Source organism: Rhinichthys klamathensis, unplaced genomic scaffold, assembly GCF_029890125.1.
Source record: "Rhinichthys klamathensis goyatoka isolate OS25496 unplaced genomic scaffold, OSU_Roscu_1.1 h1tg000192l_1, whole genome shotgun sequence".
NCBI lineage: Eukaryota > Metazoa > Chordata > Actinopteri > Cypriniformes > Leuciscidae > Rhinichthys > Rhinichthys klamathensis.
The window spans coordinates 1,532,089-1,559,135 of NW_026606718.1; the positions used below are offsets into that span (position 1 = coordinate 1,532,089).

General features: G+C 36.1%; 2 protein-coding genes across 7 annotated transcripts; one reads left to right on the plus strand and one right to left on the minus strand.

The window, feature by feature from the left end:
• The first annotated feature begins 170 nt into the window (after window positions 1–170).
• gpx3 (glutathione peroxidase 3) lies at window positions 171–6,435 on the plus strand. Its single transcript, XM_056262412.1, has 5 exons — window positions 171–317; window positions 1,462–1,612; window positions 1,792–1,909; window positions 2,856–2,955; window positions 5,462–6,435. Exons 1-5 carry the CDS (start codon window positions 234–236, stop codon window positions 5,672–5,674), a joined length of 666 nt encoding a protein of 221 aa, XP_056118387.1. The 5' UTR covers window positions 171–233; the 3' UTR covers window positions 5,675–6,435.
• Window positions 6,436–6,760: 325 nt separating this feature from the next.
• tnip1 (TNFAIP3 interacting protein 1) lies at window positions 6,761–26,646 on the minus strand. 6 transcript variants are annotated; one of them, XM_056262407.1, is made up of 18 exons: window positions 26,561–26,646; window positions 22,309–22,491; window positions 21,731–21,880; window positions 21,539–21,627; window positions 20,601–20,663; window positions 19,848–20,045; window positions 19,649–19,743; window positions 19,237–19,372; window positions 18,184–18,276; window positions 18,009–18,074; window positions 17,021–17,152; window positions 12,766–12,894; window positions 11,800–11,925; window positions 11,206–11,331; window positions 10,989–11,069; window positions 10,664–10,882; window positions 9,116–9,200; window positions 6,761–7,837 (listed from the first exon to the last, which is right to left on the minus strand). In XM_056262407.1, exons 2-18 carry the CDS (start codon window positions 22,451–22,453, stop codon window positions 7,776–7,778), a joined length of 1,995 nt encoding a protein of 664 aa, XP_056118382.1. In that variant the 5' UTR covers window positions 22,454–22,491; window positions 26,561–26,646; the 3' UTR covers window positions 6,761–7,775. The 6 variants fall into 6 exon arrangements, with proteins under 6 accessions (XP_056118382.1, XP_056118386.1, XP_056118384.1 ...); XM_056262411.1 differs by lacking the exon at window positions 26,561–26,646 and adding an exon at window positions 23,510–23,644 and having other exon boundaries at window positions 10,664–10,858; window positions 19,848–20,042; XM_056262409.1 differs by lacking the exon at window positions 26,561–26,646 and adding an exon at window positions 23,510–23,644 and having other exon boundaries at window positions 19,848–20,042.
• Window positions 26,647–27,047: the final 401 nt, after the last annotated feature.

A 27,047-nucleotide genomic window follows, 5' to 3' on the forward strand; every position in this document is an offset into this window, starting at 1 on the left:
AAATAACTTTAGCCTCAACTCTTTGAAACACAAATTCTGTTAATCAAATGACAAATTACATTACAATAAAATCTTAGGCAGGTTAGAGCTGCTCATGCATGTATTCACTATGTAAATATGTGGGATGAGGCTGGTGATATGACGGGCTTGTCTGCGTCACTCTCCTCCAGTGCTTTTCATCTCCAGCACAGCCACGCTTCATTCAGACGACACACAGACACCCTGCAGAGCCCATGGGGAACCAGAAGAAGATCTGGATCTCTGCTCTGGTCCTGGTGGCTCTTTTACAGAAAGTCAGCGGACTATCCGATACCCAGGTAAGATAGACAGACACACACTTAATATACAGTTTTTAGTTTTGGTAACATTGGATTGCTCAAAAGAATGAAATAGCAACAGAGAGCATTAGTTTAAGGAACATATTTTCATTGAATTAAAGTAGAAGGCATTGATTATTAAAGCAATAAACTACAAGTCAACAACCTCCAAGTATTTGCATATTACACTGATTTAAGCTTACAAAGTAAATATAGGAAATAAAAAATGTATTAAACATTAAAGTTTTATCAATGCTGTAAGAATGGTTAGGTTTTAGCCCATAATTCAGTGTGATTTAGTGCGCACTGTTTTCATCAGGAGCAGGTGCACGGGTTGCTACAGTAACTGAGAGAGAAAATAAATAAATAAATGAAACAGGGAAGAGAAAATACAAGAATCATGTTCAGTTCTTATCAAATACCAAACAGCAAAAGCCAAGTCATGGTAAATATTTACTTTGTCAGGGCATTGCAACCCCTCTACGTTTCTATTCTGAAAATATAACTATTAGATTAGATTATATGACCTGATTGTCTGGGATTTCACAATTTTTAGTGATAATACAAAGGTCACTGCAATGTTTAAATAATGATTTTATTTCATGTTTAATATTGTTCAAAAGTGTGAAGATTTTTACACGTTATGAAAGTCATTTATGCTAGCCATGGCTGCATTTATTTGATGAAAAATAATGGTACTATTGTGAAATCTTATTATAATTTAAAATATTTTTTATAAAATATTATTCCTGCATATTATGCATTATAAACTTTTTTTTTAAAATAAAATGTATTCCTGTGATGGCAAAGCTGAATGTTCAGCATCATTACTCCAGTCTTCAGTGACACATGATCCATCAGAAATCATTTTAATATACTGATTTGCTGCTCAATAAACATTTATTATTATTATCAATGTTGAAAACAGTTGTGCTGCTTAATATTTTTGTGGAAACTGTAATTCTTTCAGGATTCTTTAATGAATAGAAAGTTGAAAGTATGAATGAAAGTATGAATTTATTTTAGAAAAATAGAGGTGTATTTTTCATGAATGGTTTTATGAACACAACAATAAAATATTATTTTGGAAAAAATATATATTTTGAATTGTGGTACAGAGTTAATTTATGTTTGTCTGTCTCAGGTCTGTAACCCAGGTGTAGTTGACACTATACACAACTATGGTGCAAAAACCATAAATGGGACCCAGTACATCCCATTCTCCCATTATGCTGGGAAGCATGTCCTCATTGTCAATGTGGCAACCTACTGAGGACTCACCTTCCAGTATGTAGGCAAGTATGCAAAATATTTCACTTAACACAAATATTAGTATATACAAACATCATTTATTATGTTTGCATATTAATATGTACAAATATTTATTTGACACATCTCATGACAGGATTGAAGAGCAAATACTACTAAACCTGTTATTGATAACTGTATTGACTGTGAGTTTTATGCTAATCAGAATTGAATGCACTACACGAGGAGTTCCGAGATGTTGGATTCACTATCCTCGGGTTCCCTTGCAACCAATTTGGGAAACAAGAGCCTGGAGACAATAATGAAATTCTTCCTGCATTAAAGTGAGTTCACTGTAAAAAAAGTAAAAAGTCCACCTATTTCAACGTAGAACCTTAAGATCAGGTATAATCAAATTGGAATTAACTGAAATTTCATCTGAAATTATATTAAATTGATTTTAAACATTGAGTTGAATTTACTTATAGACCTGGTTTCACAAACAGGGCTCAGATTAAGCCAGGATTAGGCCTTAGTTCAATTAGGACATTTAAGTAGCTTTTATATATGTGCCTATAAAACATTACTGATGTGGATCTTGAGACAAAACAATGGCACTCACATATTTTAAGATATGTCAGAGCCAGTTGCTTTCAGTTAAAACAGATCAAACAAGCATTTTAGTCTGAGACTTAAGCCTTGTCTGTGAAACTGGAGGATAAAAAAGTTAAAGTCATGTTGTCAAAACAGAGACATTTAAATGTGGTTATGAAACTAGCATTACCGGTACTAAAACTTAAACCAAAATGAAAACTGAAAATATAAAATAAAAGCTTACTAAAAATAATATTATTAAATACTACAATACAATAGTATATAAATAATACTAAAATAGCACTGGATAAAACACACACATATTGACATGGTGCAGTTAAAAAAAAACCCTGATTTTGCAAGATATCCAAAATATAAATTACTCTTCAATTTTTAATACGAAGACATTCTTCTAAGAAAGAAGACTGAGGGTTTCTCAAGATTATTTTAACCTTGAAGTTACTGGTCATCTCTCATGAGTCACAACAATCTGAGCATCAGACAGTGTGCAATTAGCTTGTCCTTCTCGTCCATCATCCCCTTTAAATTACTGCACGTATCATATATCTTAAACCTAAAGGCTCTTTTCTGGAGTGATATCTGAAGCCACTTTTCTGGTCTTGGCTCTCTGAAGTCCCTATCTGTTTTCCTTATAGACAGACTCTTGATGAAACAAATTTCTCCTTGTCTTCATAGGTATGTTCGTCCAGGCAATGGATTTGTTCCAAACTTCCCGTTATTTGAGAAGGTGGATGTGAATGGAGACAATGAACAGGCCCTTTTCACATTTTTAAAGGTTGGTCGTTGCTTAATAAAGCATATTTTGAAATCTATCTGAAATTGCTTGCAACAATGCAAGAAAAGCCCATTAGGACCAAAAGTTCAAAGAACAAAATCTCAGGTACAACAAAATGATTGATATGTAAACACCAATATATAGTGCACTTAAATGATATTTGAAGTTTCTGCATGTCATTGCATTCATTTAATATATACAGGTCCTTCTCAAAAAATTAGCATATTGTGATAAAGTTCATTATTTTCCATAATGTAATGATAAAAATTAAACTTTCATATATTTTAGATTCATTGCACACCAACTGAAATATTTCAGGTTTTAATACTGATGATTTTGGCATACAGCTCATGAAAACCCAAAATTCCTGTCTCAAAAAATTAGCATATCATGAAAAGGGTCTCTAAACGAGCTATTAACCTAATCATCTGAATCAACTTATTAACTCTAAACACCTGCAAAAGATTCCTGAGGCTTTTAAAAACTCCCAGCCTGTTTCATTACTCAAAACCGCAATCATGGGTAAGACTGCCGACCTGACTGCTGTCCAGAAGGCCATCATTGACACCCTCAAGCAAGAGGGTAAGACAGAAAGAAATTTCTGAACAAATAGGCTGTTCCCAGAGTGCTGTATCAAGGCACCTCAGTGGGAAGTCTGTGGGAAGGAAAAAGTGTGGCAAAAAACGCTGCACAACGAGAAGAGGTGACCGGACCCTGAGGAAGATTGTGGAGAAGGACCGATTCCAGACCTTGGGGGACCTGCGGAAGCAGTGGACTGAGTCTGGAGTAGAAACATCCAGAGCCAGGGCTACAGGTGCCGCACTCCCCAGGTCAAGCCACTTTTGAACCAGAAACAGCGGCAGAAGCGCCTGACCTGGGCTACAGAGAAGCAGCACTGGACTGTTGCTCAGTTTTGCATGTCATTCGGAAATCAAGGTGCCAGAGTCTGGAGGAAGACTGGGGAGAAGGAAATGCCAAAATGCCTGAAGTCCAGTGTCAAGTACCCACAGTCAGTGATGGTCTGGGGTGCCATGTCAGCTGCTGGTGTCGGTGCACTGTGTTTTATCAAGGGCAGGGTCAATGCAGCTAGCTATCAGGAGATTTTGGAGCACTTCATGCTTCCATCTGCTGAAAAGCTTTATTGAGATGAAGATTTCATTTTTCAGCACGACCTGGCACCTGCTCACAGTGCCAAAACCACTGGTAAATGGTTTACTGACCATGGTATTACTGTGCTCAATTGGCCTGCCAACTCTCCTGACCTGAACCCCATAGAGAATCTGTGGGATATTGAGAAGAGAAAGTTGAGAGACGCAAGACCCAACACTCTGGATGAGCTTAAGGCCGCTATCGAAGCATCCAGGGCCTCCATAACACCTCAGCAGTGCCACAGGCTGATTGCCTCCATGCCACGCCGCATTGAAGCAGTCATTTCTGCAAAAGGATTCCCGACCAAGTATTGACTATTGAGTGCATAACTGAACATAATTATTTGAAGGTTGACTTTATTTTTTTTTTTTATTTTTTTTTTTTATTTTTTTTTTTTAAACACTTCTTTTATTGGTCGGATGAAATATGCTAATTTTTTGAGACAGGAATTTTGGGTTTTCATGAGCTGTATGCCAAAATCATCAGTATTAAAACAATAAAAGACCTGAAATATTTCAGTTGGTGTGCAATGAATCTAAAATATATGAAAGTTTAAATTTTTATCATTACATTATGGAAAATAATGAACTGTATCACAATATGCTAATTTTTTGAGAAGGACCTGTATATCAATATGTTTAGCTATAGATAAGTGTGCTTGTGTTGTCTTTAAAATAAATAGTATTTATAAAGGTTCTATTTAAAACTTTAAAGGGTTCTGTCAGGCACTTCATATTTAGAACATTTAGGGGTTCCCATCATGGGATCATTTTATGGATTTAATTAATTTTTATTTTAAATTACACAATCAATTAAACAGCTCATAAACACATTATCACTAGAAAAAATATCAAATAACCATTAAACATGAAATTATTACGCAATCATCTGAGACTTGTCTCCTTAGAAACTTTTTTACGGTGCCCCTTAAGGGACATGATGATGAAAAAAAAAATTAAAATTCAATGCTATTGCGTTCGCTCACAAAAGTTTTCCATTCTCCAAGAAGTTCGCTCACGAAAGCAAAGTTTCTTGGGAGAATGCAAAAGTTTTGAGGGGACGCAAAAAGCATGACATTTTTTTACTCCCATCTTCTTTTTTTTTTCACCATGTCCCTTTAGTGGCTCCGTACTTTTTGGCATAAATGGTTCTTTAAAATGGAGTCTAGAATACCTGAGTTTATACAAACTTTTTTTTTTTTTCAAAGAGTGTATAGCATTTAATTTGTATATGTTATTTTGTAATACAATCCAAAGACATTCATTTTTGAATGTTCAACTTGTGGGGACAGGAAGGGACAGAAGTACTTATTGTGGCAGGAAGGCGGCCAGATTTCATGTAGAACTTTCTCTTTCAGAATGCTTGCCCTCCTGTGGGAGACAGTTTCGGAAACGCCAACAGATTGTTTTGGGAACCTCTCAAGGTCAACGACATAAAGTGGAACTTTGAGAAGTTTCTGGTGGGGCTAGACGGCAGACCTGTAATGAGGTGGTTTCCCCGAGTGAACGTATCTGAAGTTAGGGCAGACATCTTGAAATACTTCCGTCAGCTTGTACAGAAGGCTGATTAACTTTGAAAGAGTGGATTCAACTGTACATTCACCTCTCTCTCTCCCTCTCTCTTTCCAGCATAAACTGTGTTAAGCGAGATAACATGTGGCAGTTTAAAAATGTAACCCTTTGTGAATTGGATTATTGTTACAAGAATTTGAACAGTGTAAATTGGAAGTAAAAGGATTCTCAGACCAGAAGCTGTCATGGGATCAGTTTGGAGACTGGCATGTTGATGACGGGAAGGCTTGAAAACAGACAATCTGTGGTGCCTGACCTGAGGCCGAGGGCCAGCGGGCAGCTCTTTAGTGCATTCAGGCTGCTCTGCTGTTCCTTTTCAAACATGTCTCGTCTCCTAAACTATCCTTTGAACTCGCTGCCGCCTCTGTGGCATTGCTCCGCTTATACTCCGTAAATAAAGACTGTAATGCAAGAAACAAAATGTTTTCCTCTGGTTAATGCACGTCAGGGATATGAGAATTCAACTGGCTTGTAAACTTGTAGTTTAACTCTCACACAATAACATTTGGAGGTTTAGACAGTTGGAATATATTTATTATACTAATCAATTACAAAAGTTTCACATGAGATCTGCTTTCACCCACTGGAGAAAAAAAAGTCATTCCGAAGAGCACAAAACCGGCAACACCAGTAAATTATGGAAATAAGCAAATGAAGCACACATCTCAGAGTGAAATCTAGCTCAAAGACATTTCAACTTGAAAACACTAATCTTAACTCGATCTGTTCATTAAATTCAACCACATGTTAATAAAATAAATGCCTGTCTATTTGTTTCATGTCAAATATTACACGCTTTTGAAGCAAATGAATTGCTCGCCTTTGGGAATATTATGAGCATACAAACCTTTTTGCGTTCGGTTCAAAGCATTGGTCTCTGCAGTTGGAGACATTGCACACATCCAGAAAAAAACAGCCTTCATGATGGCGGATGACCGTAAAAGGATAAAGGATGTCACTCTTACCCAGATAATTTTGTTCCAAACATGTTACAATGGTTTTGAGTGCAACATTGGACCCATTATAAATCAGACATCCAGTGATTGATCAAGAACGAGACCAATGAAAAGTGGGCTGGACTACTGTGATGCATTAACTTATTTATTCTGGCCCACTTTCTGTGACTGTGCATATGCACAAACTCAAATCCTACAATCTTCCAGTAGCTACAATATGTAAAGGGAGACACAAAACAATACACTAAAGACAACATTACTTAAGACATTAAACCACACTCTGCTGTCAAAACAATAGATATAAATAACTTATCACTTCCATTTGCACATCGGGAATAATGTTTTTGAACACTGAATCATGAACAATATTAAGCAAAACTACTGTTACTTCTGGCGACCATTTACTAGGACCAGATGAAGGCCCTCCTTGATCAATTATTTCAATTACAGTCATAATATCTGAAAGATCAACAAGCCATGTGAAGAACATAATCTAATATATGGAAAGGTTTAACAGGTGTTGTACAGTATATGGCTTCCTTAAACAATGGGACAGATGACCAGTCAGAGAGTAACGCCACCCTGTGGTGACATACGCAGACAGTGTGTGACCATCCCAACCACGGCCAATGAAGGAATCATGAATCAGTTCAGTCACATTCCACTGTTAGCCATTTTCAAGACAATTCACCTATAGAGTTACGTTTTTGTAGATGCATCAATACCAAAACACATTCTTATATGTCAGGGAATCACTAAATATACTGTTTTCAGGTGGTTATTATTCAATTAAGCAGTGGAGATTTAACTCTATAGGTAGATTGTTATAAAAAATAACGTTCAATCATATTATCCATTAAATAACTGACTTCAATTCCTGCATAGAATTATATAAAGCAGATAATTTAAACTTCAACAATAATAAAAAGGTAAAATAATAAATGTATATATTCTTAATTTGCCAGAACAGTGTTTCACAAACAGGATTATAAAACTTAAGTATATAAACAACATTTTCATCAGTGGTAGATATATATATATACACAGTAGGAAAAAAAAAAAACAATAGTTCACACCATGCCAACTGAAAATAAACTGCATCATGCTACTAGCCGGGAGCCATTCCAGGAGAGAGAAAATGCGTTTAGTGCTTTCCGGGATCTATGTTCTGACGCTCCCTTTTCCCAAATCCAGTTGCTCCCATTTCTGGCAGAAAAAAAAAAGAAGAAAAAAAGTTAAGATTCCTCATTTATAAAACATTATTGACTTTTTTTACAGAAAATAACTAGATGGGTCATGATCAGTGTCAGTGTAAATTTGCTGGGGGGGGGGGGATAGGGGGATAGGGGCGTGATCGGAAAGGGCCACGAGCAATGACTTGAACATCGCCAGAAGGTCACCAGAATCACAACAGCAATAAGTGTTGGCTATATTTGCATTCTGTAATCTTTATGAGCATTAAGTATATAAAAACGGTCCAATTATATTCTTTTCAGCATTCAGAATTTTCAAAAGAGCAGCAAATCAGCATATTGAAATGATTTCTGAAGGATCATGTGACACTGAAGACTGGAGTAATAATGACGCTGAAAATTAGCTTTGCATCACAAAAATATATTACATTTTAAAATGGATTAAAATAGAAAACTGTTATTTTGTAATAATATTTCATCATATTGTGTTTTTAACTGTATTTTTGATCAAACAAATGAGCCCAAACGACCCCAAACTTTTGAGCAGTAGCTTAGCTTGCATTAAAAGATGACTAATTTAACTGAAATAAATTAATAATATACTATTACGTCTGACAACTAATCAACAACAAATTTATTTCTGAACCTGGTCATGATATTGTTAAAAGACCACATGAAATCCATTTTCATGACATTTGAACACATTTCTGAGTTTAAAAAAAAGAAGAAAAAAAGAGAATATTCAGCAGGAAATAATGTAGGACAAGTTTTTACATCTGAATTTGATAAAAGTGTCAAAGTTGGGCTATGATACAACTAACTAATATGAAAAGAATTGGTATGGTACTGCATATAAAAAATATTGCATATGTAGCTATATCAATTTAGAAGGAAAGATGTTTCAGAGTTGGAGAACGACATTTGTGGTAAACAAACATTTCCATCAATAATTTACACTGATAAATGATGCACAATGGAAAGCAAATTGCGTCATTTTATGTCATGTCTGTAGATGATAGAAATATCAGATAAACCCAAACTGAAACTAAACTTCATAGGCCTTGTACAATCATTATGAAATTTAAAGCTATTGCCATTTCATGTTTCTTCTGTCATGGTTCTCACTGTCGTCACCATTTGAACTTCCTCCAGTGGAAGCTCACTGATTCAGACAGAATGCTTGAAATATCACTGGGTCAGACTGATATTGTGTGGCAAAACAAAATGGATCCTGGTGACGCAGAAAGAATTTAAAAGGGCAGAAAGGACACGGAGGATGAATAATTTATACCTGCAGTTTCTGGAGGGGGTCTCGCTGTGTCTGCTTGTCCTCTGGAACCACGTGGTTGTGGGAAAGATGACTGCCAGGGAAAACCCTGAACGCACACACACACGAAAGAAGAAATCGTTACCGTTACAAAGACACGTAGAGAACAACGGTTTTGATCTCTGTCCACTTCTGCATACTGAAGACACAATGTACCTCTCGTAAAACCCTGTTCGTACAAATCATTATAGCCACATGTCTTTTTCATACCACATGTAGTTAACCACTTGAAAGTGCTGGAATGACACTATTGTGCAGTTTCAGGATATGAAGGAAGAAAAAAATCAGCAAAAAGTAGAAATTGCAGAAAGCTTTATTTTTCACCACTAATCGAACTAACCTCCATTGAAAAAGCTCAAAAAAGCAAAAACAAAAAAACACTTGTACTTGTACTTCAGTATTAAGTTAATTTAAACAAATACCAAAATTCACTTCTTGGTCAAAAATAAATGTTGCAGTGATGCTTAATTTGTTCTATGATACTGATTGTTTACTTGAATAACTGAACAAACTTAAAGCAATTCTTAATTAATTAGGAAATATGTCAAGGTTGTTTTAATTTTATTTCATTTCTTCAGTAATATTTAAATAAGACTGTGGTATCAATAGAGTGCAACAGTGCCTGCCCGCTTTTTCAGTGGGGTTGGTTCCGGAAGTATTTTTTCCATTCATTTCTCCAATAAGGATTACAAAAAAGTCTTTGATATAAGCCATGAACCAAACCAACCAGCTACGAGGTAAATCATAGCATTCAATGAATCAAATTTCGATTTGATATATGCATTGATTTGATTCTAGTTTACAGTTTTGTGTTACTTTTCCTATTTGACTGCGATAGACCGTTTAATAGGTCTTGAAGAAAAAAAATCCTACTGAAAATAATTGTGAACCTTGAAATTTATTTAGTTTTTTTCCATTTTAGTCAACCCAATATTATTATAAAGCTGACTGCACTCATTACACACATGACTGGCAGTCTTCTGTAATAAAGCAAGGCAGGCAATTTCATTTTATTTTTGATAATAAAAATATGAATCAAAGAATCGATTTTTCCCCCATGCCTAATGTGCATACATACACATACATATATATATATATATATATATATATATATATATATATATATACACATACATATATATACACTGACTCGATTACATAATTTGCGGAGCTTCATGGGAGTGGGCGGAGCTAAAGAGATCTTTTGGTGCGTTTTGCTTGTTTCGACTCTCTGATTGGTGGAACTTTCTGTACAGTATCATGGGTAATGTTTTCACCACGAATTCCACTGTTAAAAACGTTTCTTTTAAAACTAAGTTGAAATAATGCAGGCTAACAAGATTCATTATAAGCAAACACTCTCTATTAACAACCTGATAGACAGTAAAGGCTGTCTTTAAAGTTTTATAAATTATTGTTAAAAATCTATTTTCCCTATGGAGAAAATGAGTTTTTACTTCCGGAATCCAACTGTTGCATTCTTTTTTACTGCTATTGCTATTGTATACTTACGGGGTTGACAGGCTGGAAATCCCTGCCAGGTGCCGTACTAATGTTGGGCATCCTGGGCGGGAAGTGTATGGGCCACCCCTCTAGACCTTGATGGCCCACCTGTACAAAGGGGCCACAGTACGGAGGGCTTATCGGGCCTATCGGGCCATTGGCAGAGCCAGAAGTGGGATCGGACGTCCTCCTTTCTTGTTGCCCCTCCAAAACATGGAAAAACAAAATCTAAATGAGTTCCAGTTGTCTTCACTTAAGGCATCTGTAATCTGTATTAACAGCATTATTAGAGTTTCTACCACAAGGTGGTGCTAATGTGGTACATTTGAGTTACCTGCTTATGTTGCATCTGTAGTCTCTCCAGTTTACACCTCTCAGCACGCTCTCTCTGACACTCATTCTGTGCTTGATGAAGCTGTGAACCAGAGACACTGAATTCAGGACTCTCAAAAGATTCTTTCACGTCTCATTATTAACTAATTGGACATTTTTCTGAAGTCATTTAATTGGTTAGAGCTGACATTCTACGCAGGGTCTGTGTAGATTCTGACCTGATTTGTCAGATTGGTCATTTGACCCTGCAGCCTTTCCACCTGCCGCCTCAGATCTTCTTTCTCTTCGTTCATCCTCTCTCTATCACTCCTCTCCTTCCGGAAGTCCTCTTCAAAGATTTTCACCTGAGAAAAACGCATGTGATGAGAATGGAGATCTACATTTCAGCAGAGACTGTACGGCTGTCTGTTATCAAACCTCAAGCAAACGGAATGACTCACCATGGAACCTTGACATTCATTTCTTACAAAGCATGTTTGATAGATGAGGTAAAAAGACTCGGAATCAATTCACGTAAAGTTTCAATGAGTGAAATAACTCCTAGAGAACCTCTGACAAAATCTGACGCAGTGAGAAAACTCAAGTGTCCCAAGGAGCTCATTCACTATTTGAGCTCATCTGACCACAGCAAGGCACCGTGTCATATCAGACACACAAAATCTATGAATTTTAATGCATTTGAGTTGATGATAAATTGAGTCTGGTCCCAAATTGAAAACTGGTCCCAGGTCATTCCCAGTGCATGAAGTCTCCACTTGTTCAATTAACGTCAGACAACGAAGTATCCAAATCATGTCTCCATGTGTTTGTACCTGCTCCTTCAAAACAGCTATCTGTGTGTGCAGCTCCTGCTGTCTCAGGTTGGCCACACCTTCTCCCAGGTTCATGCCTGGTTGGGTGGAAGCGGGAGAGTGGAGGTTCAAAGCTTCCTCTAATGCCTGTAAAAGAAACATCACAATCAGAACTGATGTTTGCTTTTAAAACAATATTAAGCAAATATATTAAAGCAGCACGGCTGTTTTCAACATTGATAATAATAAGAAATGTTTCTTGAGCATCAAATCAGCATATTAGAATCATTCCTGAAGGATCATGTGTCACTGAAGACTGGAGTAATGATGCTGAAAATTCCGCTTTGCATCCTTGCTGAATAAAAGTATTAATTTCTGAATTATATTCAAACAGAAAACAATTATTTAAAATTGTAATGATATTTCTCAATAACTGTATTTTACTGTAGTTATTGTACAGTAAAATACAGTTTTTACTGTATTTTTGATTAAATAAGTGCAGCCTGGGTGAGCATAAGAGACTTATTTTAAAAAACATTAAAAAATCTTACCGATTCCAAACTTTTGGACGGCGCTGCAGTAATTGTTATATTAAAATGACTCTGTGGTGATAGATGCCCTTTTTTACATTTTGAGCCCCTCTCCCTGAAAAACTCTCTGTACGTCCCTGTATACATTGGATTGATTTTAATAACTTTAATTATGTACTTGAAGTGAGCACCTAGCACTCAGGAAATACAATTATCCGATTGGGACTCGGTATCAGTAGATACTCAATTTTCAATGACTCGGATCAGATCGGGGTCACAAAAAACTTGATCGGGATATCCCCATCAAATAAATGTACAAAAAAAATTTTAACTTTTTTTTTTACAAATGCCAAAGGGGGTTGGATTAGTGTCTGCCTAACTTAAGAACAATAAGTCAAATGGCAAATCCCCATTTAGATGGCTAGGAAGCGTAGTGCATGTGTGTTTTGTGACTGACCCTGTTGAGCCGTTGGATCTCTTTCTCCTGGTATTCTCTTTGTTTAGTAAGTGGCAACAACTGGTCCTGCAGGTAACGCACCTTTTGTTTCAACTCACATGTCTCTGAGGTGAGGCACTCCTTCTCACCCTATTACAACATACAGAAATACACTGGTTAGCCACCAGAGCAAAACAGTCACTTGGTTATACATCTATACTTTATACAGTTGTGTGTAGTGTATTGACTGACAGTGAAAAGAGGGATTGTCTTTAGAGGCATCCAGGGGTGTGAAGTAACGAATTACAAATACTCACGTTACTGTAAATAAGTAGTTTTTATTTTATTTTTTTAGAAATTTTTTGGAGTAGTTTAGAAATTGTGTAGTTTTACTTTTACTTGAGTACATTTTAAGTGACGTATCGGTACTTTTCCTCAGCTATTTTCCTTCCATTTGTGGTCATTACGTGTTACATGGTTGTTTTAAAGTTTAATTTTTATCCATCAACGTGATTGGATCGAGCAATCGGTATCGTGACTGTCGTCAAATCAAATCCTGCGAAGAAAACTTTAACCGCTAGCCAATCTGCTGTTACTCGTGGCTGCTGTGGTATGGAGGACCAAACCTATAAAAATTAAAAATGAATAAATAAATAAATAAGCGAAGAAATGTAAAAAACCATAAAATAAATGACTATATACTTTTATTTCCCTATTTATATATAATTATATATTTTCCAACATTTATTTATTTTTTATTTATTTATTTATTTATGCATTTATTTATTTCCACTTTTATTTATTTTCATTGTTATTTATGTATATATGCATTTACGTCTACATTTATTTATTCATACATTTATTGCTCTGTATGCTAATGAGGGGGGCGTGTTTTACCTCAGACATAGCAATCGAGCTCAGAGTGGCAGTGCTGAAGCTTTGAGGCCACAGTGACACCTTGTGGTGTGACCAAACACTACGCAAGAGGTTTGTGGACGTGACTTTACAGGTGTCACAGGAAATAAATGACTTGGAGATGGGCAATATGGCCAAAATCTTATATCACGGTTTATGTCCATTAAGTTTACTTCGCTATTTAGGCCTACAATACATAGGTCTACTCTTTATTCCGGACATGGCCGTAAAACATCAGCTGGTCGGGATTTCTAAAATGTCTGGGCACACATGAACAGAATCCGCTGATAACAGACACTTTTACACGGAATAAATAATGTTATGAGATTAATTTTTTTATATAACATTTTGAATATTGAAATAATAGAATCGATGAAATTATGCGTTTAAATATGAAACTAAAACAGCTGGTAGGTGGTCCCAAGCCACCGTCTTAACGAATTAATTTCATCAATTCTATCATTTCATATTTCAATATTCAAAATGTTATAAATTTTTTATCTCATAACATTATTTATGCAATTGTAATAATAAAATAAATAAATGCATAAATAAATAAATGAAAAAATAAATGTGGGAAAATATATAATTATACATAAATAGGGAAATAAAAGTATAAATAGCCATTTATTTTATAGTTTTTTTTAAATTTTTTGTTTACATTTCTTTGCATATTTATTTATTTATTCATTTAAAAAAAAAAATTTCAAGCATCAATTCAATCGAGATATCAGCGTCTTCCTCTAATATGCTAAGGTACATTTCTGCTTACTTAATGATCTTTATATAGGCCGCTAGCCGATCTACAGGGCCTGACATTAGGTGTGAGTAAACTCCCTCAAGTGCTACGTTCATAATATGCGCGTAAATGTGGTGAATTCCGCTCCCATTTACTTCATATAGAGAGACTTGAACTCAGTTTCTGTCAGTGCGTGACTACAGCTTGTTAATAAACAACGTTTTTTGATTGATCCATTTCATACAATCCGCCTTTATTTAGCTGGTGCACTTGCGCAAAAACATTTTTGTTGTTTTTGTGGATGCTGCTGATAAAACAGCTTCGCAAGACTACAAAGAGACATGCATTTGGGTTTTTTTGTGTGTGTGTGTGTGTGTTTGTTTTGTAAAAGTTGTACCGTTTTGCAGAGAAATTGGGTATTTTTTAATCTCTCTATTTAACCCATCTCATGGTGTGTGATGCTGAACTATCGTGTGAGTTTCTAAAGGTTTTTGAATTCTTTGCACAGTTATGAACATTGATATTTTATGTGCAACAATAGCATGCTCGGCTCAGTGGCCTTACACCTAATTTTAAATGGGCTTTTTTTCAAACAATATGATTTAAATGGTGATGACTGTACTGTTTTGATGCGTTTTAAAAAGATGGATGATATATATTCTTCAATCTTTCTGACAAAGAACAAAAGATAATGTGAATTACAGTATGTACAATGTTTTTTTAATTTATTAATTGTAGTGCACAGTGTTTATTGTAAGGGAGTAGAATGGACAGCTCAGTACTCACTACTCATGGTACTTTTAAATAAGCTACTCAAGTAGTTTTTTGGACAAGTACTTTTTACTCTACTCACACTACATTTTTTGGAATGAAATGGTACTTTTACTTAAGAATGTTTTTTCAGTACTCTTTCCACCACTGAAGGCATCTTACTATAAATGTCACATTTACAGTAGGTCTGCAACCAGTGACTAATTTAATACCTAAATCAATAGATGTCTTTGATTACTCAGGTAAAGAAAAGTTCAAGTCAATTTCCTGTATTGCAATTGGGAAAAAAACACATACTTTGTCAAAGGTATTGCCCTACATTTGAAGTTTAACAGAAACTCACTTTCTGTAAGGATGTTTTGCAAAATGGAAAGCATCACATGACTTTGACTACATAACATCTACAGATATATGTATGGTATGTGCTGGGGAAAAACAACTCTTAATCGTATTTAACAGCACAAGCAATCTGTCAAAGCACCTGACACGACAGTGAGCCCACATGAAACTATGACCTTTAAAGTGCCTAATATAAAAACCTGCATTCTCCACAATTTAAAAAAAAATTTGACTACTGTCTGAGACACAATGGTATAGGCCTCACCTATGGAAGATCTGTGGTCAGCTGTGGGGGCGAGTCATGCTGACAAAACCTATGTAATGCTGTCCATAACTCATAAATAAACTAAAAACCATGAGAGCATTGAGATGCACAGATAAGAAGGCCGTGGATGTGAAAATGAAACCAGTCATCACATGACTTGGTCTATGAGACTCAATAAACCTATAAGGCAGTTTATATGTCGCTTGCTTGACTGTCCCCTGTGGGACTGAAGGGAAACTATCACTGTGTACTAAGAATGTCATATGCCCAGTTAGAGGGAATGACTGGTGCTTCCCAACTGAAAACTGAAACCACTGAATGACTACTTGAACCCTCAAGAGTCTCATCGAGCTCCACAGGGGTAGAAATACCAGGCTAATGTTCAGAAAAGAAGAAAAAAAGTATTAAAAAATAAATAAATTAGGCAAAAGATGGCAACATCCATAAAACTGAAAAAACGTATAACATTTGACACGACAAGAGTTCAATTGAGCAGTGAGTTCATCCGTCAAATATTCATTGACCGACAGCAGCTTTTATATCTGGGTGGAGATCGGAAGAACTCAAAACCGATGGGAGCAGCTCCGGTGGAGAACAGTGACTGGATCTAAAACCTTCATAACGCTCTTATCTCTGTTGCTGTAAATTACCGAAATCACACATGAAAACCCGCACCACATGGTAGACAGACACGCGTTTGTGCATCGCAGAGCAGCTCTCTAACACTGTATGACGTGACAGACAACTAGTTGTCCAGTCCGGTTCCTGTCACACAGCACGGATTTTCCGAGAATGTGGTTTTGAGACCTGAAATTTTACGGGTGAGTGTTCGATTACAGAATGCAGTTGTCTCTCCAGTAAATAACAGTACTGTGTGTGAACGTTACCATATTAAGAACTCAAATACAGGACTGACAACCATATTCTGTTGCTGTGTGAAAGAAGTGTTTATAAAATGGTCTTTTTTTTCTTGCTTACAAAAACACCCACTTGTATAACACCCACTTATACAGGAAGAGACAAACATGTAAAGCTGTTTTGTATTTCATGCCCTTAAGTAGTGGGTTTATCTGAAATGGATGAAACTACAATAATAGACTGGCATTAAAATGTTATATTCAAATTAGCCAGAAAACACCAAATAGAGGAAAACTCTTGAACTTTCAAATCAGCATTTCTCTGCACCTAAAAGTAATATGTTCTGATTGTCTGTGGGTGTGCCGTCTGCGGTTGACAGTAAGGCGTACCTGCACATTGTCAATCTTAGACTTTGCGAGAAGGAGTTTTTTATCATAATCTCTTTGTCTCTGTTCACGTTCTGCTTCGAGCTCAAGCACGGCCTTCTGGGAGTCGGCAAGCCGCTGCCGTAGGTCTGTGATCTAGGAAGGAGAGAAAAGTCATAAAATAATGAAGACTCATCATAGTTTTTTTGGCATTGGATACTTGTTCACATGGCATACTAACACAAAACCAAGATCCATCAGTTACAGCGCTGCATTAAACTGGCCAAAAATGTTTGTGTGAATTTTTATCAAAAGTTTAATAAGGGATTGTCTATTTTATAATGAAAAACAAAGCAACAAGAACAAAAAAAAAAGAAGAAACAAAAAGTTGTTTTTGTTCCACTGCTCTGAATTTTAACACGATCCCCCCATGACGACAGAGGATGCGTGTAGAGAAACAGCCTCGGTTTGTTTTTTTATTCTTTTTTTTCTCTTCTATCAGGCCGAGCAGATGCGGAGATGCAACAGGCGTCACTATCTCTGAGCTGTGAGATCACGCGGCTTTGCAACCTTGGCCAGCCCCTACGACGAGCCACAACAGGAAGACAGTGGGTACGGCCGAGGTGAGGGAAATTCTGCCAAAGGTGTGACAGGAGGGGCCTGTGGTCTGGTGTGCAACACTGTGACACACACACACAGAGCAGCTTTCCATTCCTTTGCCCTAGCAGCATTTCCACCACCACCCAAATGCAGTAACATGGCCTGTCACCACCCTTCACTTTCAACAGGAATTTCATGTGATGATTCATATGGTACAATCTCCCACCTCCATTGATATGTGCTACACCGGCTGGTTGGATTCATTAAGCAATTGTTGTTTCTAAGTAGAGTGATTCATGTTTCTTTATGTTTTTATGTCATGCTTACCAGCAATAAGGTGAGCCACAAAGGTTACAAGGCCAATTGGAACATATTTATAGAGCGCTTCTAGAGTATATGTTGTCACATGTACCTTCTGCTCAAACTGTGCTTTCATAGAATTCCACTGAATGTCCCACTGTTTGTTCACCTCCAGTACCTAAGAAAGGTCAAATGCAAGAGTTTACATGTCAGAATTAAACAAACGGGAAACTATGACAGTAGTAATGTCAGCATGAAAAAGCAGGGGACCTCCAGTAAGTTCTTACATCTTTCCTCTGTTTCTCCAGAAGCTTGATCTTCTTCTCGTACACCTCTGGATCGCAAGTCTTAGATGGTGTTTTTTCCACAGCTTTACCAGACTGCAAATTTATTGAGAAAATGTTTTAACCAATTTTGCAATACAAAATTGCAGACAAATACTAGTACTTGGGTACCAAGCCAACACTAAAATGTTAGCATAAAAAAGGGCTTTGAACTTTAATAAAAACTGATAATAGAAAAGCCTCTATTTATTATTTTGGTTTATATTAATCTAACAGCCATACTTGCAAAAGAAATTTAGAAACTGCTCTTAAATGTTCACTTACAATTGAATTGTTATATTTTAAGGTTTTATTTATTTTAATATTTAATGAAGGGAAAGTGGAATTTAACATTTTAAAATCATTTAACCAATATACAGTATAATCCCTTGCTCTGTGTGTGACCAAAAAAAATGTATTACCAAATCTGCATTCATCCTATATCTTTTCAGCATAACTGAAACTCAGTATGGATTGTCTTCCCATTTAATTGTCATAAAATATCCCCGCCAGACTTTAAACTGAAAACTGATAACATAAGGTAATCAATCACAGCAATTAGCTGACAACCAACCAAAGTACACCAGAATTTTCCCGTCATACTACAGGAGGAGAGTGGTATTGAGGTTGAGTCAGAACATAACACAATGACCATGTATATTGTTCTTCAATATTTAGTCATAGTGAAAAAAAGCCCACAAATGAGGAACTTAACCAGAAAGACCATTGAGGAAGAGCAGTATTCAGAGATGAGGTGGTATTCCCAAAACTAAACTGACTCAATAAGAAGCCTCTCAATTTAGAATCCAGAGAACAATGTGCATGTTGGGTATTTTTTCTAAGAACTCAGACTGAAAAAGGCACACAAAAAAAACGCAACAAGGCCACGACATCACTGGTCTGAAAGGGAAATTAAAGACCAAAAAACCCGGCACAAATTTAAAACAGCACCAGGAATTCTATGGTGATGTCACCTGAGATAAAGAGGTTCATGGAGAGAAAAAAAAAAGTGCACACCTGCTGAGTCATGGTCATTTCCACCTTGGTTTTGGCTGCATCCTCTTTCACTGGCTCCTTTTTGGGGCTTGGTTGCTCAATAGGTGCTGCCTGGCCTCCTCCGCTGACCTGCTCCTTCAGTTTCAGGTTCTCCTGCCTGTCCAGAGTACACAGAAACAAAATCAAAACTAATGAATGAGGAAAAAAATTATTCTCTATTTGATACACTCAGAATCTGAGAGCAAGCATCAGATGGAAAGACCCCTCAGTTCCAGCACAGCAGGAAATACTGGCCCGTTGTGATATTCTCACAACTTACTCACACCAATCCTTCTCACAGATTCACAATGGGCTTTTTTTTTAGTTTTTTTTGTTCCATGATTAAATGAATGAACGAGTTTCTGAAAATAAACTTAAATTTGAAGTAAATTACCTGAGCTGTTCCAAATCACGGTTACGGTACTGAAGATCCTCCTCCATTTTTTTCCTAAGCTCGTTGTTTTCCTGTCTTAGCTGTTCGCAGAGCGTCTAGAGATAAAAGCGAATTAAATAATCAGCAAATCAACCTTTGATTAATTCACATAACAGCCAAAACAGAGGCCCAGAAGGTGTCATGAGCCCTGCTGTCTCACCTGTAGGAGAGATGTTCTCTGTTCGTTCTTCTGGACCTTGGATGATAAGTGGTGGAACTCCACCGCCATGCGGCCCAGGTGAGCCAGCAGCTGGTTGGGATTAGACTCTTCAGCAAATACACTGAAAGAACTCTCCAGTCGTCGGAGTTGACTCGCCAGCTCCATGTTCTCCTGTGGCAGGTGCGTCACTCCAGCCTGCTTTAGACAGTGGGGTTAACATTAATCTTCTTTTCAAAAACATCCCTGACATTTAAGTGCCACCCTAACTGTCAATAGCTACCCTATTTCTTTCTCCAATACACAAGAAGAGCATTGTGAAACCATAAACTGAAAGTGAAAAAAAATCCTCAAATACCTTTATACAAATATTTCCAGTTGTGCAAATTTGCGGATAAAAGTTTTTGTAACTTTAACTAAAGAGATATTCCAAAAACTGACACACACGTATGAGTTTTTTGTCTATCTGCTTACTAACTAAATCCTGGAGTTTCCCTCTGAGTCATCCAAGGAACAGCCTCATACAGATACGTTGATTCATTACAGTGAATAAATCTCTGATAAGGAAGGAAGAGAGAAACAGCTGAGCAACTACACTGACTGGAATCTGTCACATGACTTATGTCCGCAGCACAGAATGACAGAATACAGAATGTTCGAAACAGAGCAATAATCCAGAAAAATACACACAAGTTCATACACGTGCAGTTGAGTGACTGCAGCTGCCCAGGATTTCCTAACATCCCTTAAACTCACCGTCTGGGTTTCAGAGAGCATCTTCTCTTCCATATTCACCACCTCAAACTCAGATGAACTTTCCTGTAAACACATGAAATTACAGTGTTACAACACATGTTCTGACGGTTACACACTGTATATCACCTTAGGAATATTTTACCGTTCCCAAAGGAAGAAAATTATGAGCAATAAACAAAACTGCAAGTTACATTCCCATTAGCTTTTCACAACATGATGTGAAACAATATGATATATTCAAACAGCTTTATATAATGCACTATAACATGTGCGTTGCTATAGTCATATGGGATATTTTGCTGTTCAAGTTGGACCAAAATAGTCAGCAAATCACACAACTGAAAGTTATATTCCCATTGTAGAATTTTCGTAAATGTTACAAGTGGATATAATATATTATTTGTATTTTTGTTTATGTATATAAATATATGTATCTTATTCACATTTCAATTTTGTCTCTGTTTACTGGAAGCTTCTTCTGTCAACAAAACAAATTCCTTGTGCTTCCAAACATAAGTATCAAGTGACAATAAAGCTCATTCTGAATCTGATTGTTTTGCAACATCAAATCTACATTATAACATGTTATGGTAATCATATACAATATTAACTTATTAAAGATATTCTACAGTTTATTAAAATAGCCAGTAATTCAAAACTGGAAGTCTTGTTTATTCCCATTATAAGATTCTCACACCGTTACGCGTGAATATAGTATAATGTTTCTTAACATCGAAGCTATATTGGTAATATAACACATTATAGCATGTGACGTGATCCGCTTTATACAATATTAACTCAAAGGATATTTCCCTGCTCACATGGGATTCAAATAGACAGCAATTCGCAAATCTGGAAGTTACATTACTACGTTACATAACATCATTAATTTGTAATTTATAACTTGTTAAAAGAAGTGATTCAGTAGAATTGCTTACAGTTGCCTCTGGTTGTAAAGTATTTCCAGTTAAACAATCCCGAGATTCTTGTCTTTCTGCTGTAGGATGACTGCGCAGTTTTCCATGACCTAAAGGGAGCCAAAATCACAAAAGATCTGGTTTAAAAACAGGTCTCTTCGACGTCGAACCCTTCACCGACCTCACGCCATCAGAATAATGACAGCACTGTACCTTGTTTGTCTGTCTGAACAGGGGCACCCATGCATAGGCTCGAGGCAAAGCTGGTCGTAGATGACTTCAGCACTTCATTATCCCTCACCAACTCCTCCACCCTCTTCCGAAGTTTTGCTGCCTCTGTCTGAGACTCTTCTAACAGGTCTCCTAACAATCACGAGAAAAACAAACAATGAGTTATTTGACATAAGCACACCGTGAAAGCATGGCTGCTCTGACACAATAGCACATCAAATGACACATTGATAGCTTCTAAAAGTTGAAAATCTAGAATCACTTCATTTTTCTGTTCTTGACCCAACAGAGCTATAAGCCCAAAATAGCAACACAAAATACCGGTTAATTAATACAGGGGTTTGATGACTCAGATTTCCTGAATGAGCAACGTGTAAGGCATTTAACTATATGTAACCTCAAGTGTTCAGTTTAGTCATTGACAGATGTTGAAATTGAAAATGATAAGGTGATTATTATAAAATCTTCCCAGGTGACTTATATTAACCGTACCAGCCTGATCAATCAGGTTCTTGATTCTCAAAGGCATTAAAAATGGGCAGCAGTTTCGGATCCCTCACCTAAACTCTTCAGACCTTTCATTCTCTCCCTCAAAACGGTGTTTTCCTCTAGCAGCTGTCTGTAGCTGAGGCTGCTGGCCTCGTCTTTGACCTGGCAATCGCTCCCACCGGGGTCATAGATGCGATATGGGCCTTTTCCCTCCATCTGTCAACCCCGTTACTTACCAAACATGTTTCCCTGTACTAAAACAAAGAAATCAGATGGTCATTCATTTGTGTGTGTACTGTACGGACAGATTAAACAAAACTTTCAGATTACTAATGCAACATGAAATGACGCCATGAAAGTGCGTAAATATTGTTAATTTGCAATTCAAAGAGTGGTATTTGAATAATGGCATATTGGGGATTTCTCTTTGGCTATTTCAAGACATAATGATTTGAATGCACATCTTTGATATCATAACTAAAATGTGTCATAGCAGTCAGAAAGATTTTCTAAAACAGTTAATAGACAATCAACAAAGATCCAAACTACCATACAAATGGATCCAAACTAACGTTACCATACAAATGACATTTACATAAGTGACGCATCAAACGAGCAGCCAAACAAATTAATAATCATGTGCCATCAGACATATCTCAGAAATCCTAATAAGACGATCTAAATACGTGTCCTCTTGGACACCAAAAACACAGCCACCTACCTTCACAGAAACAGCAAATCCAACAAACTAGACTTAAAGCTAAACCCTTTCACTTTCCTTTCCATGATAAGATCTGTTTAAACAGATCTGGTAGTGTCAACATCATCGCTGAATGATAGGTACTCTTAGATAAGAGGAAACCTCATCTAGAGGATCATGTTTATTTCTAATCCCCTCCAAGCTCTTAACAATACGACTTGAAAGAGATACAGTACGGAAAGCTTTAGCTTTTATTAAGCATGAGCCGAAACCCCCTACCCACACAAGGTCAAACCCAACGTATTTTTGAAGCCTAAATAAATGACTCACTATAAAAACAAATACATGATGCTATTAGCTTAGCATCCAGCTAACAGCAGGTGATGTGTTTACCACGCTAGCAGACAAAAGCTTTCACGCTAGCTCTCTCTAAAACCACAAACAGCACCTAGATACGCTCAATAATGTCCTAGGACAGAATAAAACATAGCTGTCGCACGATAACGATTATAATAAGTTGTATTTTACCGTTGAGTTTTTGTTTTCAATTAAAAGAAGAGCTCTTTCTGTACCTTGACGGAGATGCGTCTTTGATCGGCCTGAGGTTTGCGGAAGTGGTTCGCGGCGCGAGCCGGGAAATTCCGCAGATGTAAACAGAGCCGCGTTCACTGTAGTGATGGGAAGTCCGACTCATTTCCGCGATTCGGTTCTTTCGAACTGTTCATTTGATAAAGCACAATTCAGTAACTCTTTCGCCATTTTTACATGCTCCATAACGTTCCACTAAAGACATATTTTGGCCTATTTTTTTCTAGTTTTATTGATAAGGATGTTTATTGTATTTTCATGTGTCCAGTTCAGTTTGTTTTCACTATAGATTATTGTTTTTATTATTATTATTATTTATATATCTTCTAAATATAATTTGCAATACTAAAAACCTTTTTTCACTCTTGGTTGAAAATGGTTTAGTATATTTTAATAAAATGCTAGCCTGTTTAGTAAGATCAACTCTTTTCAGTATGTCTGTTAATAAATCTATCATAATCAGGCCATACTCGCCATAGGCATATTTTCAGCCCATTAATATCTCCAAAATTAGTCAAATCTTCGGGACACTCCAACTCGTAACGATTCGGATCATTACGAATCGATTCTCATTACGAACCGCTGGGATAGATTCAGTACAATTCGTAAAAGAATTGTTCAGACCCATTGTTATGAACCGATTCAAATGATTCATGGGAAAGATCCGAAACAAAAGAATGATTAATTCACGAACATCGTTAGTTTGCTCGCACTGAACAGCCACACACATATGAAAATGTGTTTAATAGGCTATTGGTTTGGTGGCTGTACTGGGTTATTTTAATGACTGAGCCCATATAGACTACTATAGAAAAAACCGACTCATTTACACATTGTATGATTGGATTGGAGTTATCCTGCCTAATGTCATGTAACGTTAGCCTACGTGAAACCCTACCAAAATGTCTAAATATGTTTTATAGGTCTTTTAGTGTGTCTGTGGTTTAAAAATGTGGGTAAATTATAGACAACAAATTTATATTTAGTAAAAAAAAATAAAAAATAAAGTAGCTTACTAGATGCTTTTAGTCAGAGCGCTTTGCAGTATAGGCCTACTTATCAATCCACCTGGATCAAATTGAAGTTAGGAACATGCACAATAACACAAAATCACTTTTCATTTTCATTAACAAAACAAACAGTTATATAAAGAATGTGCATCTTTGTATCCCGGGTGCATTATTTTTTACTCAAATATAGCAGAAGCATATAGGCTGTGCGTGTAAATGTATGTGTTCAGGTTAGGTTAAACAATCTAATAGTTAATCAGGTGCCTGCCATATTACTCATACGGATGTGAGTTTTCTTGGAAACTTTAATCGGTACTGCAGGGAACTAAAATGGCTGTTTCAGCTGTTCTAAACAACATTAGCCTATAGTTAATCTAAAAAATATATATATATTATTTCTTAAATTTGAGTGTTCAAAATAAAATGCTGTGTTTAAGGCCTACAAGAAATTCACAAGGAAACATAATGAGACGTTGAATTGGGTAACATAAGAGTTGTCATTATTGGCCAATTCTGGAAGTTAAAACATAAGCAAATGACTGTTTTGTTTGTAATTTATACATACTTTCATAATGCTTAACATAAACAAACATTACAATAAGGTGGGCATGTCCAAGTTAAAGGGATAGTTCACTCAAAAATGAAAATTCTGTCATCATTTACTCACCCTCAAGTTGTTCCAAACCTGTATGAATTATTTTCTTCTGTTGAACACAAAAGAAGATATTTTGAAGAATGTCTGTAACCAAACAGTTGATGTTGACCCATTGACTTCCATAGTATTTTTTTCTCCATATGGAAGTCAGTGGGGTCCATCAACAGTTTGGTTACCCATATTCTTCAAAATATCTTATTTTGTGTTCAGCAGAAGAAATAAAATAATGACAGAATTTCCATTTTTGGGTGAACTTTCCTTTTAAGACTTCAGTATGATGTTGAGTATTTATATATGCATTGAAAAATAGCTTAAAAAATACAGTCATGATGAGGGGTGCAATTTGAGAAGTGCTTGGCATAAGCTTTCAGAAATTGTATTGTCAAAAATATTCCACAGTACTTAAAATAGTATTTTGACAGGAACATAACACGAGTTGTCATTTATGAGAAAATGTACATTGTGCAGCTAATTTAAATCATTTTCGGGATTTGTAATTTTCAGCATGTTTTCAATGATACCATTATTGTAATAGAAACCGAAACTCGTGATAAACGTTAATAGATGGATGGACAGACGGACGAACGGATGGATGACCATTGAGGTTAATTCAGAACAAAGGGATTTCCAGATTTATCAGATTTAATCCAAGTATGAATTCAGTTCCCATCAACACCATAGAACAATAATATTTTAGGAGGAAATTCAATGCAACTTTTATATCACAAATTTTTTAATAAATCAGAAAGATTAACATCCTATTTGTAAATCTCACCCTGCACTGAAAATAAATGGTGACATCTTGTGGAAATTTACCACTGTGGTATTTAAGATTAAAATCACACACATAGTTCTGCCACATATGCGTGCAATCTGAATGTTTATTGAGAAGTCTAGTGGTAACGTATTAAAATAAATAAATAAAACTTTCAATATGATTTATTTAAAGCATCGGAGGTCAGCAATCAATCAATTTTAAAACGTTGCGATGTACAGCTGCATGTGCAGTAAAAGAGTGTCCAAATAAAATATCAATGAAATGAAATACAACCAAAGACAGTTTGAAAAACAATGAATTAAAAAAAAGTACTGTTTAGAAAGTTATATACTTGTCTTGTTTGAATAGAAAACACATGCACCTTTTAGTAAATGATACATACTTTTAATAGCCTACATTTTCCATTGAAATGTACTACTACATCATCAAAAAATAAATACCCTTTCATCAGAGCTTTTATGGAAATGCAAATGTACAGATTTACTGGTATAATTTCCCATTATATTATCCAAGTTTAAACAAACTAAGATACAGCATTTTTTTTCTATTAATACTAGAAAATGCTCAATAAAAACATGGAACAATTACTCACCTACACATTATACTTGTGTCCGAGAGGCGTTTTTTAAGGAAACTGTTGGCAATGGGGGAAGCGTTTGCTGTGTTTTTAAACAGAAGGGGGAATTCCCACATAGTGAAAGGGCCTGATATTTTCGGCTCAAAAGTGGGGCCTGGTATGCGTCCAACTTGAGACTGCTTAGCTAAGTGTTACCAGACAACACATATATTTCATAGTAACACAGCTTATTTTGACTGTTTAAAAAGTAAGTTGTAAAACAAGAGTGAAGTATTATTTGATCAAATTATTGTAAAATAGCTTCATTAATCAGCAGTTTAGTGCCTGATATTGAATTACTGCATTCTAATATACTCCATCATTCTATATGCATTTGCCTTGTGCAAAGTGTCCCATAAATAAATCTCAACCAAGAACAAAGTTCATAAAACAAGTAGAATTGCAGTTTTGTTGTTTTAAACCACAAAAAAAAAAGAAAAAAAGTCACAATTACATGCACAAT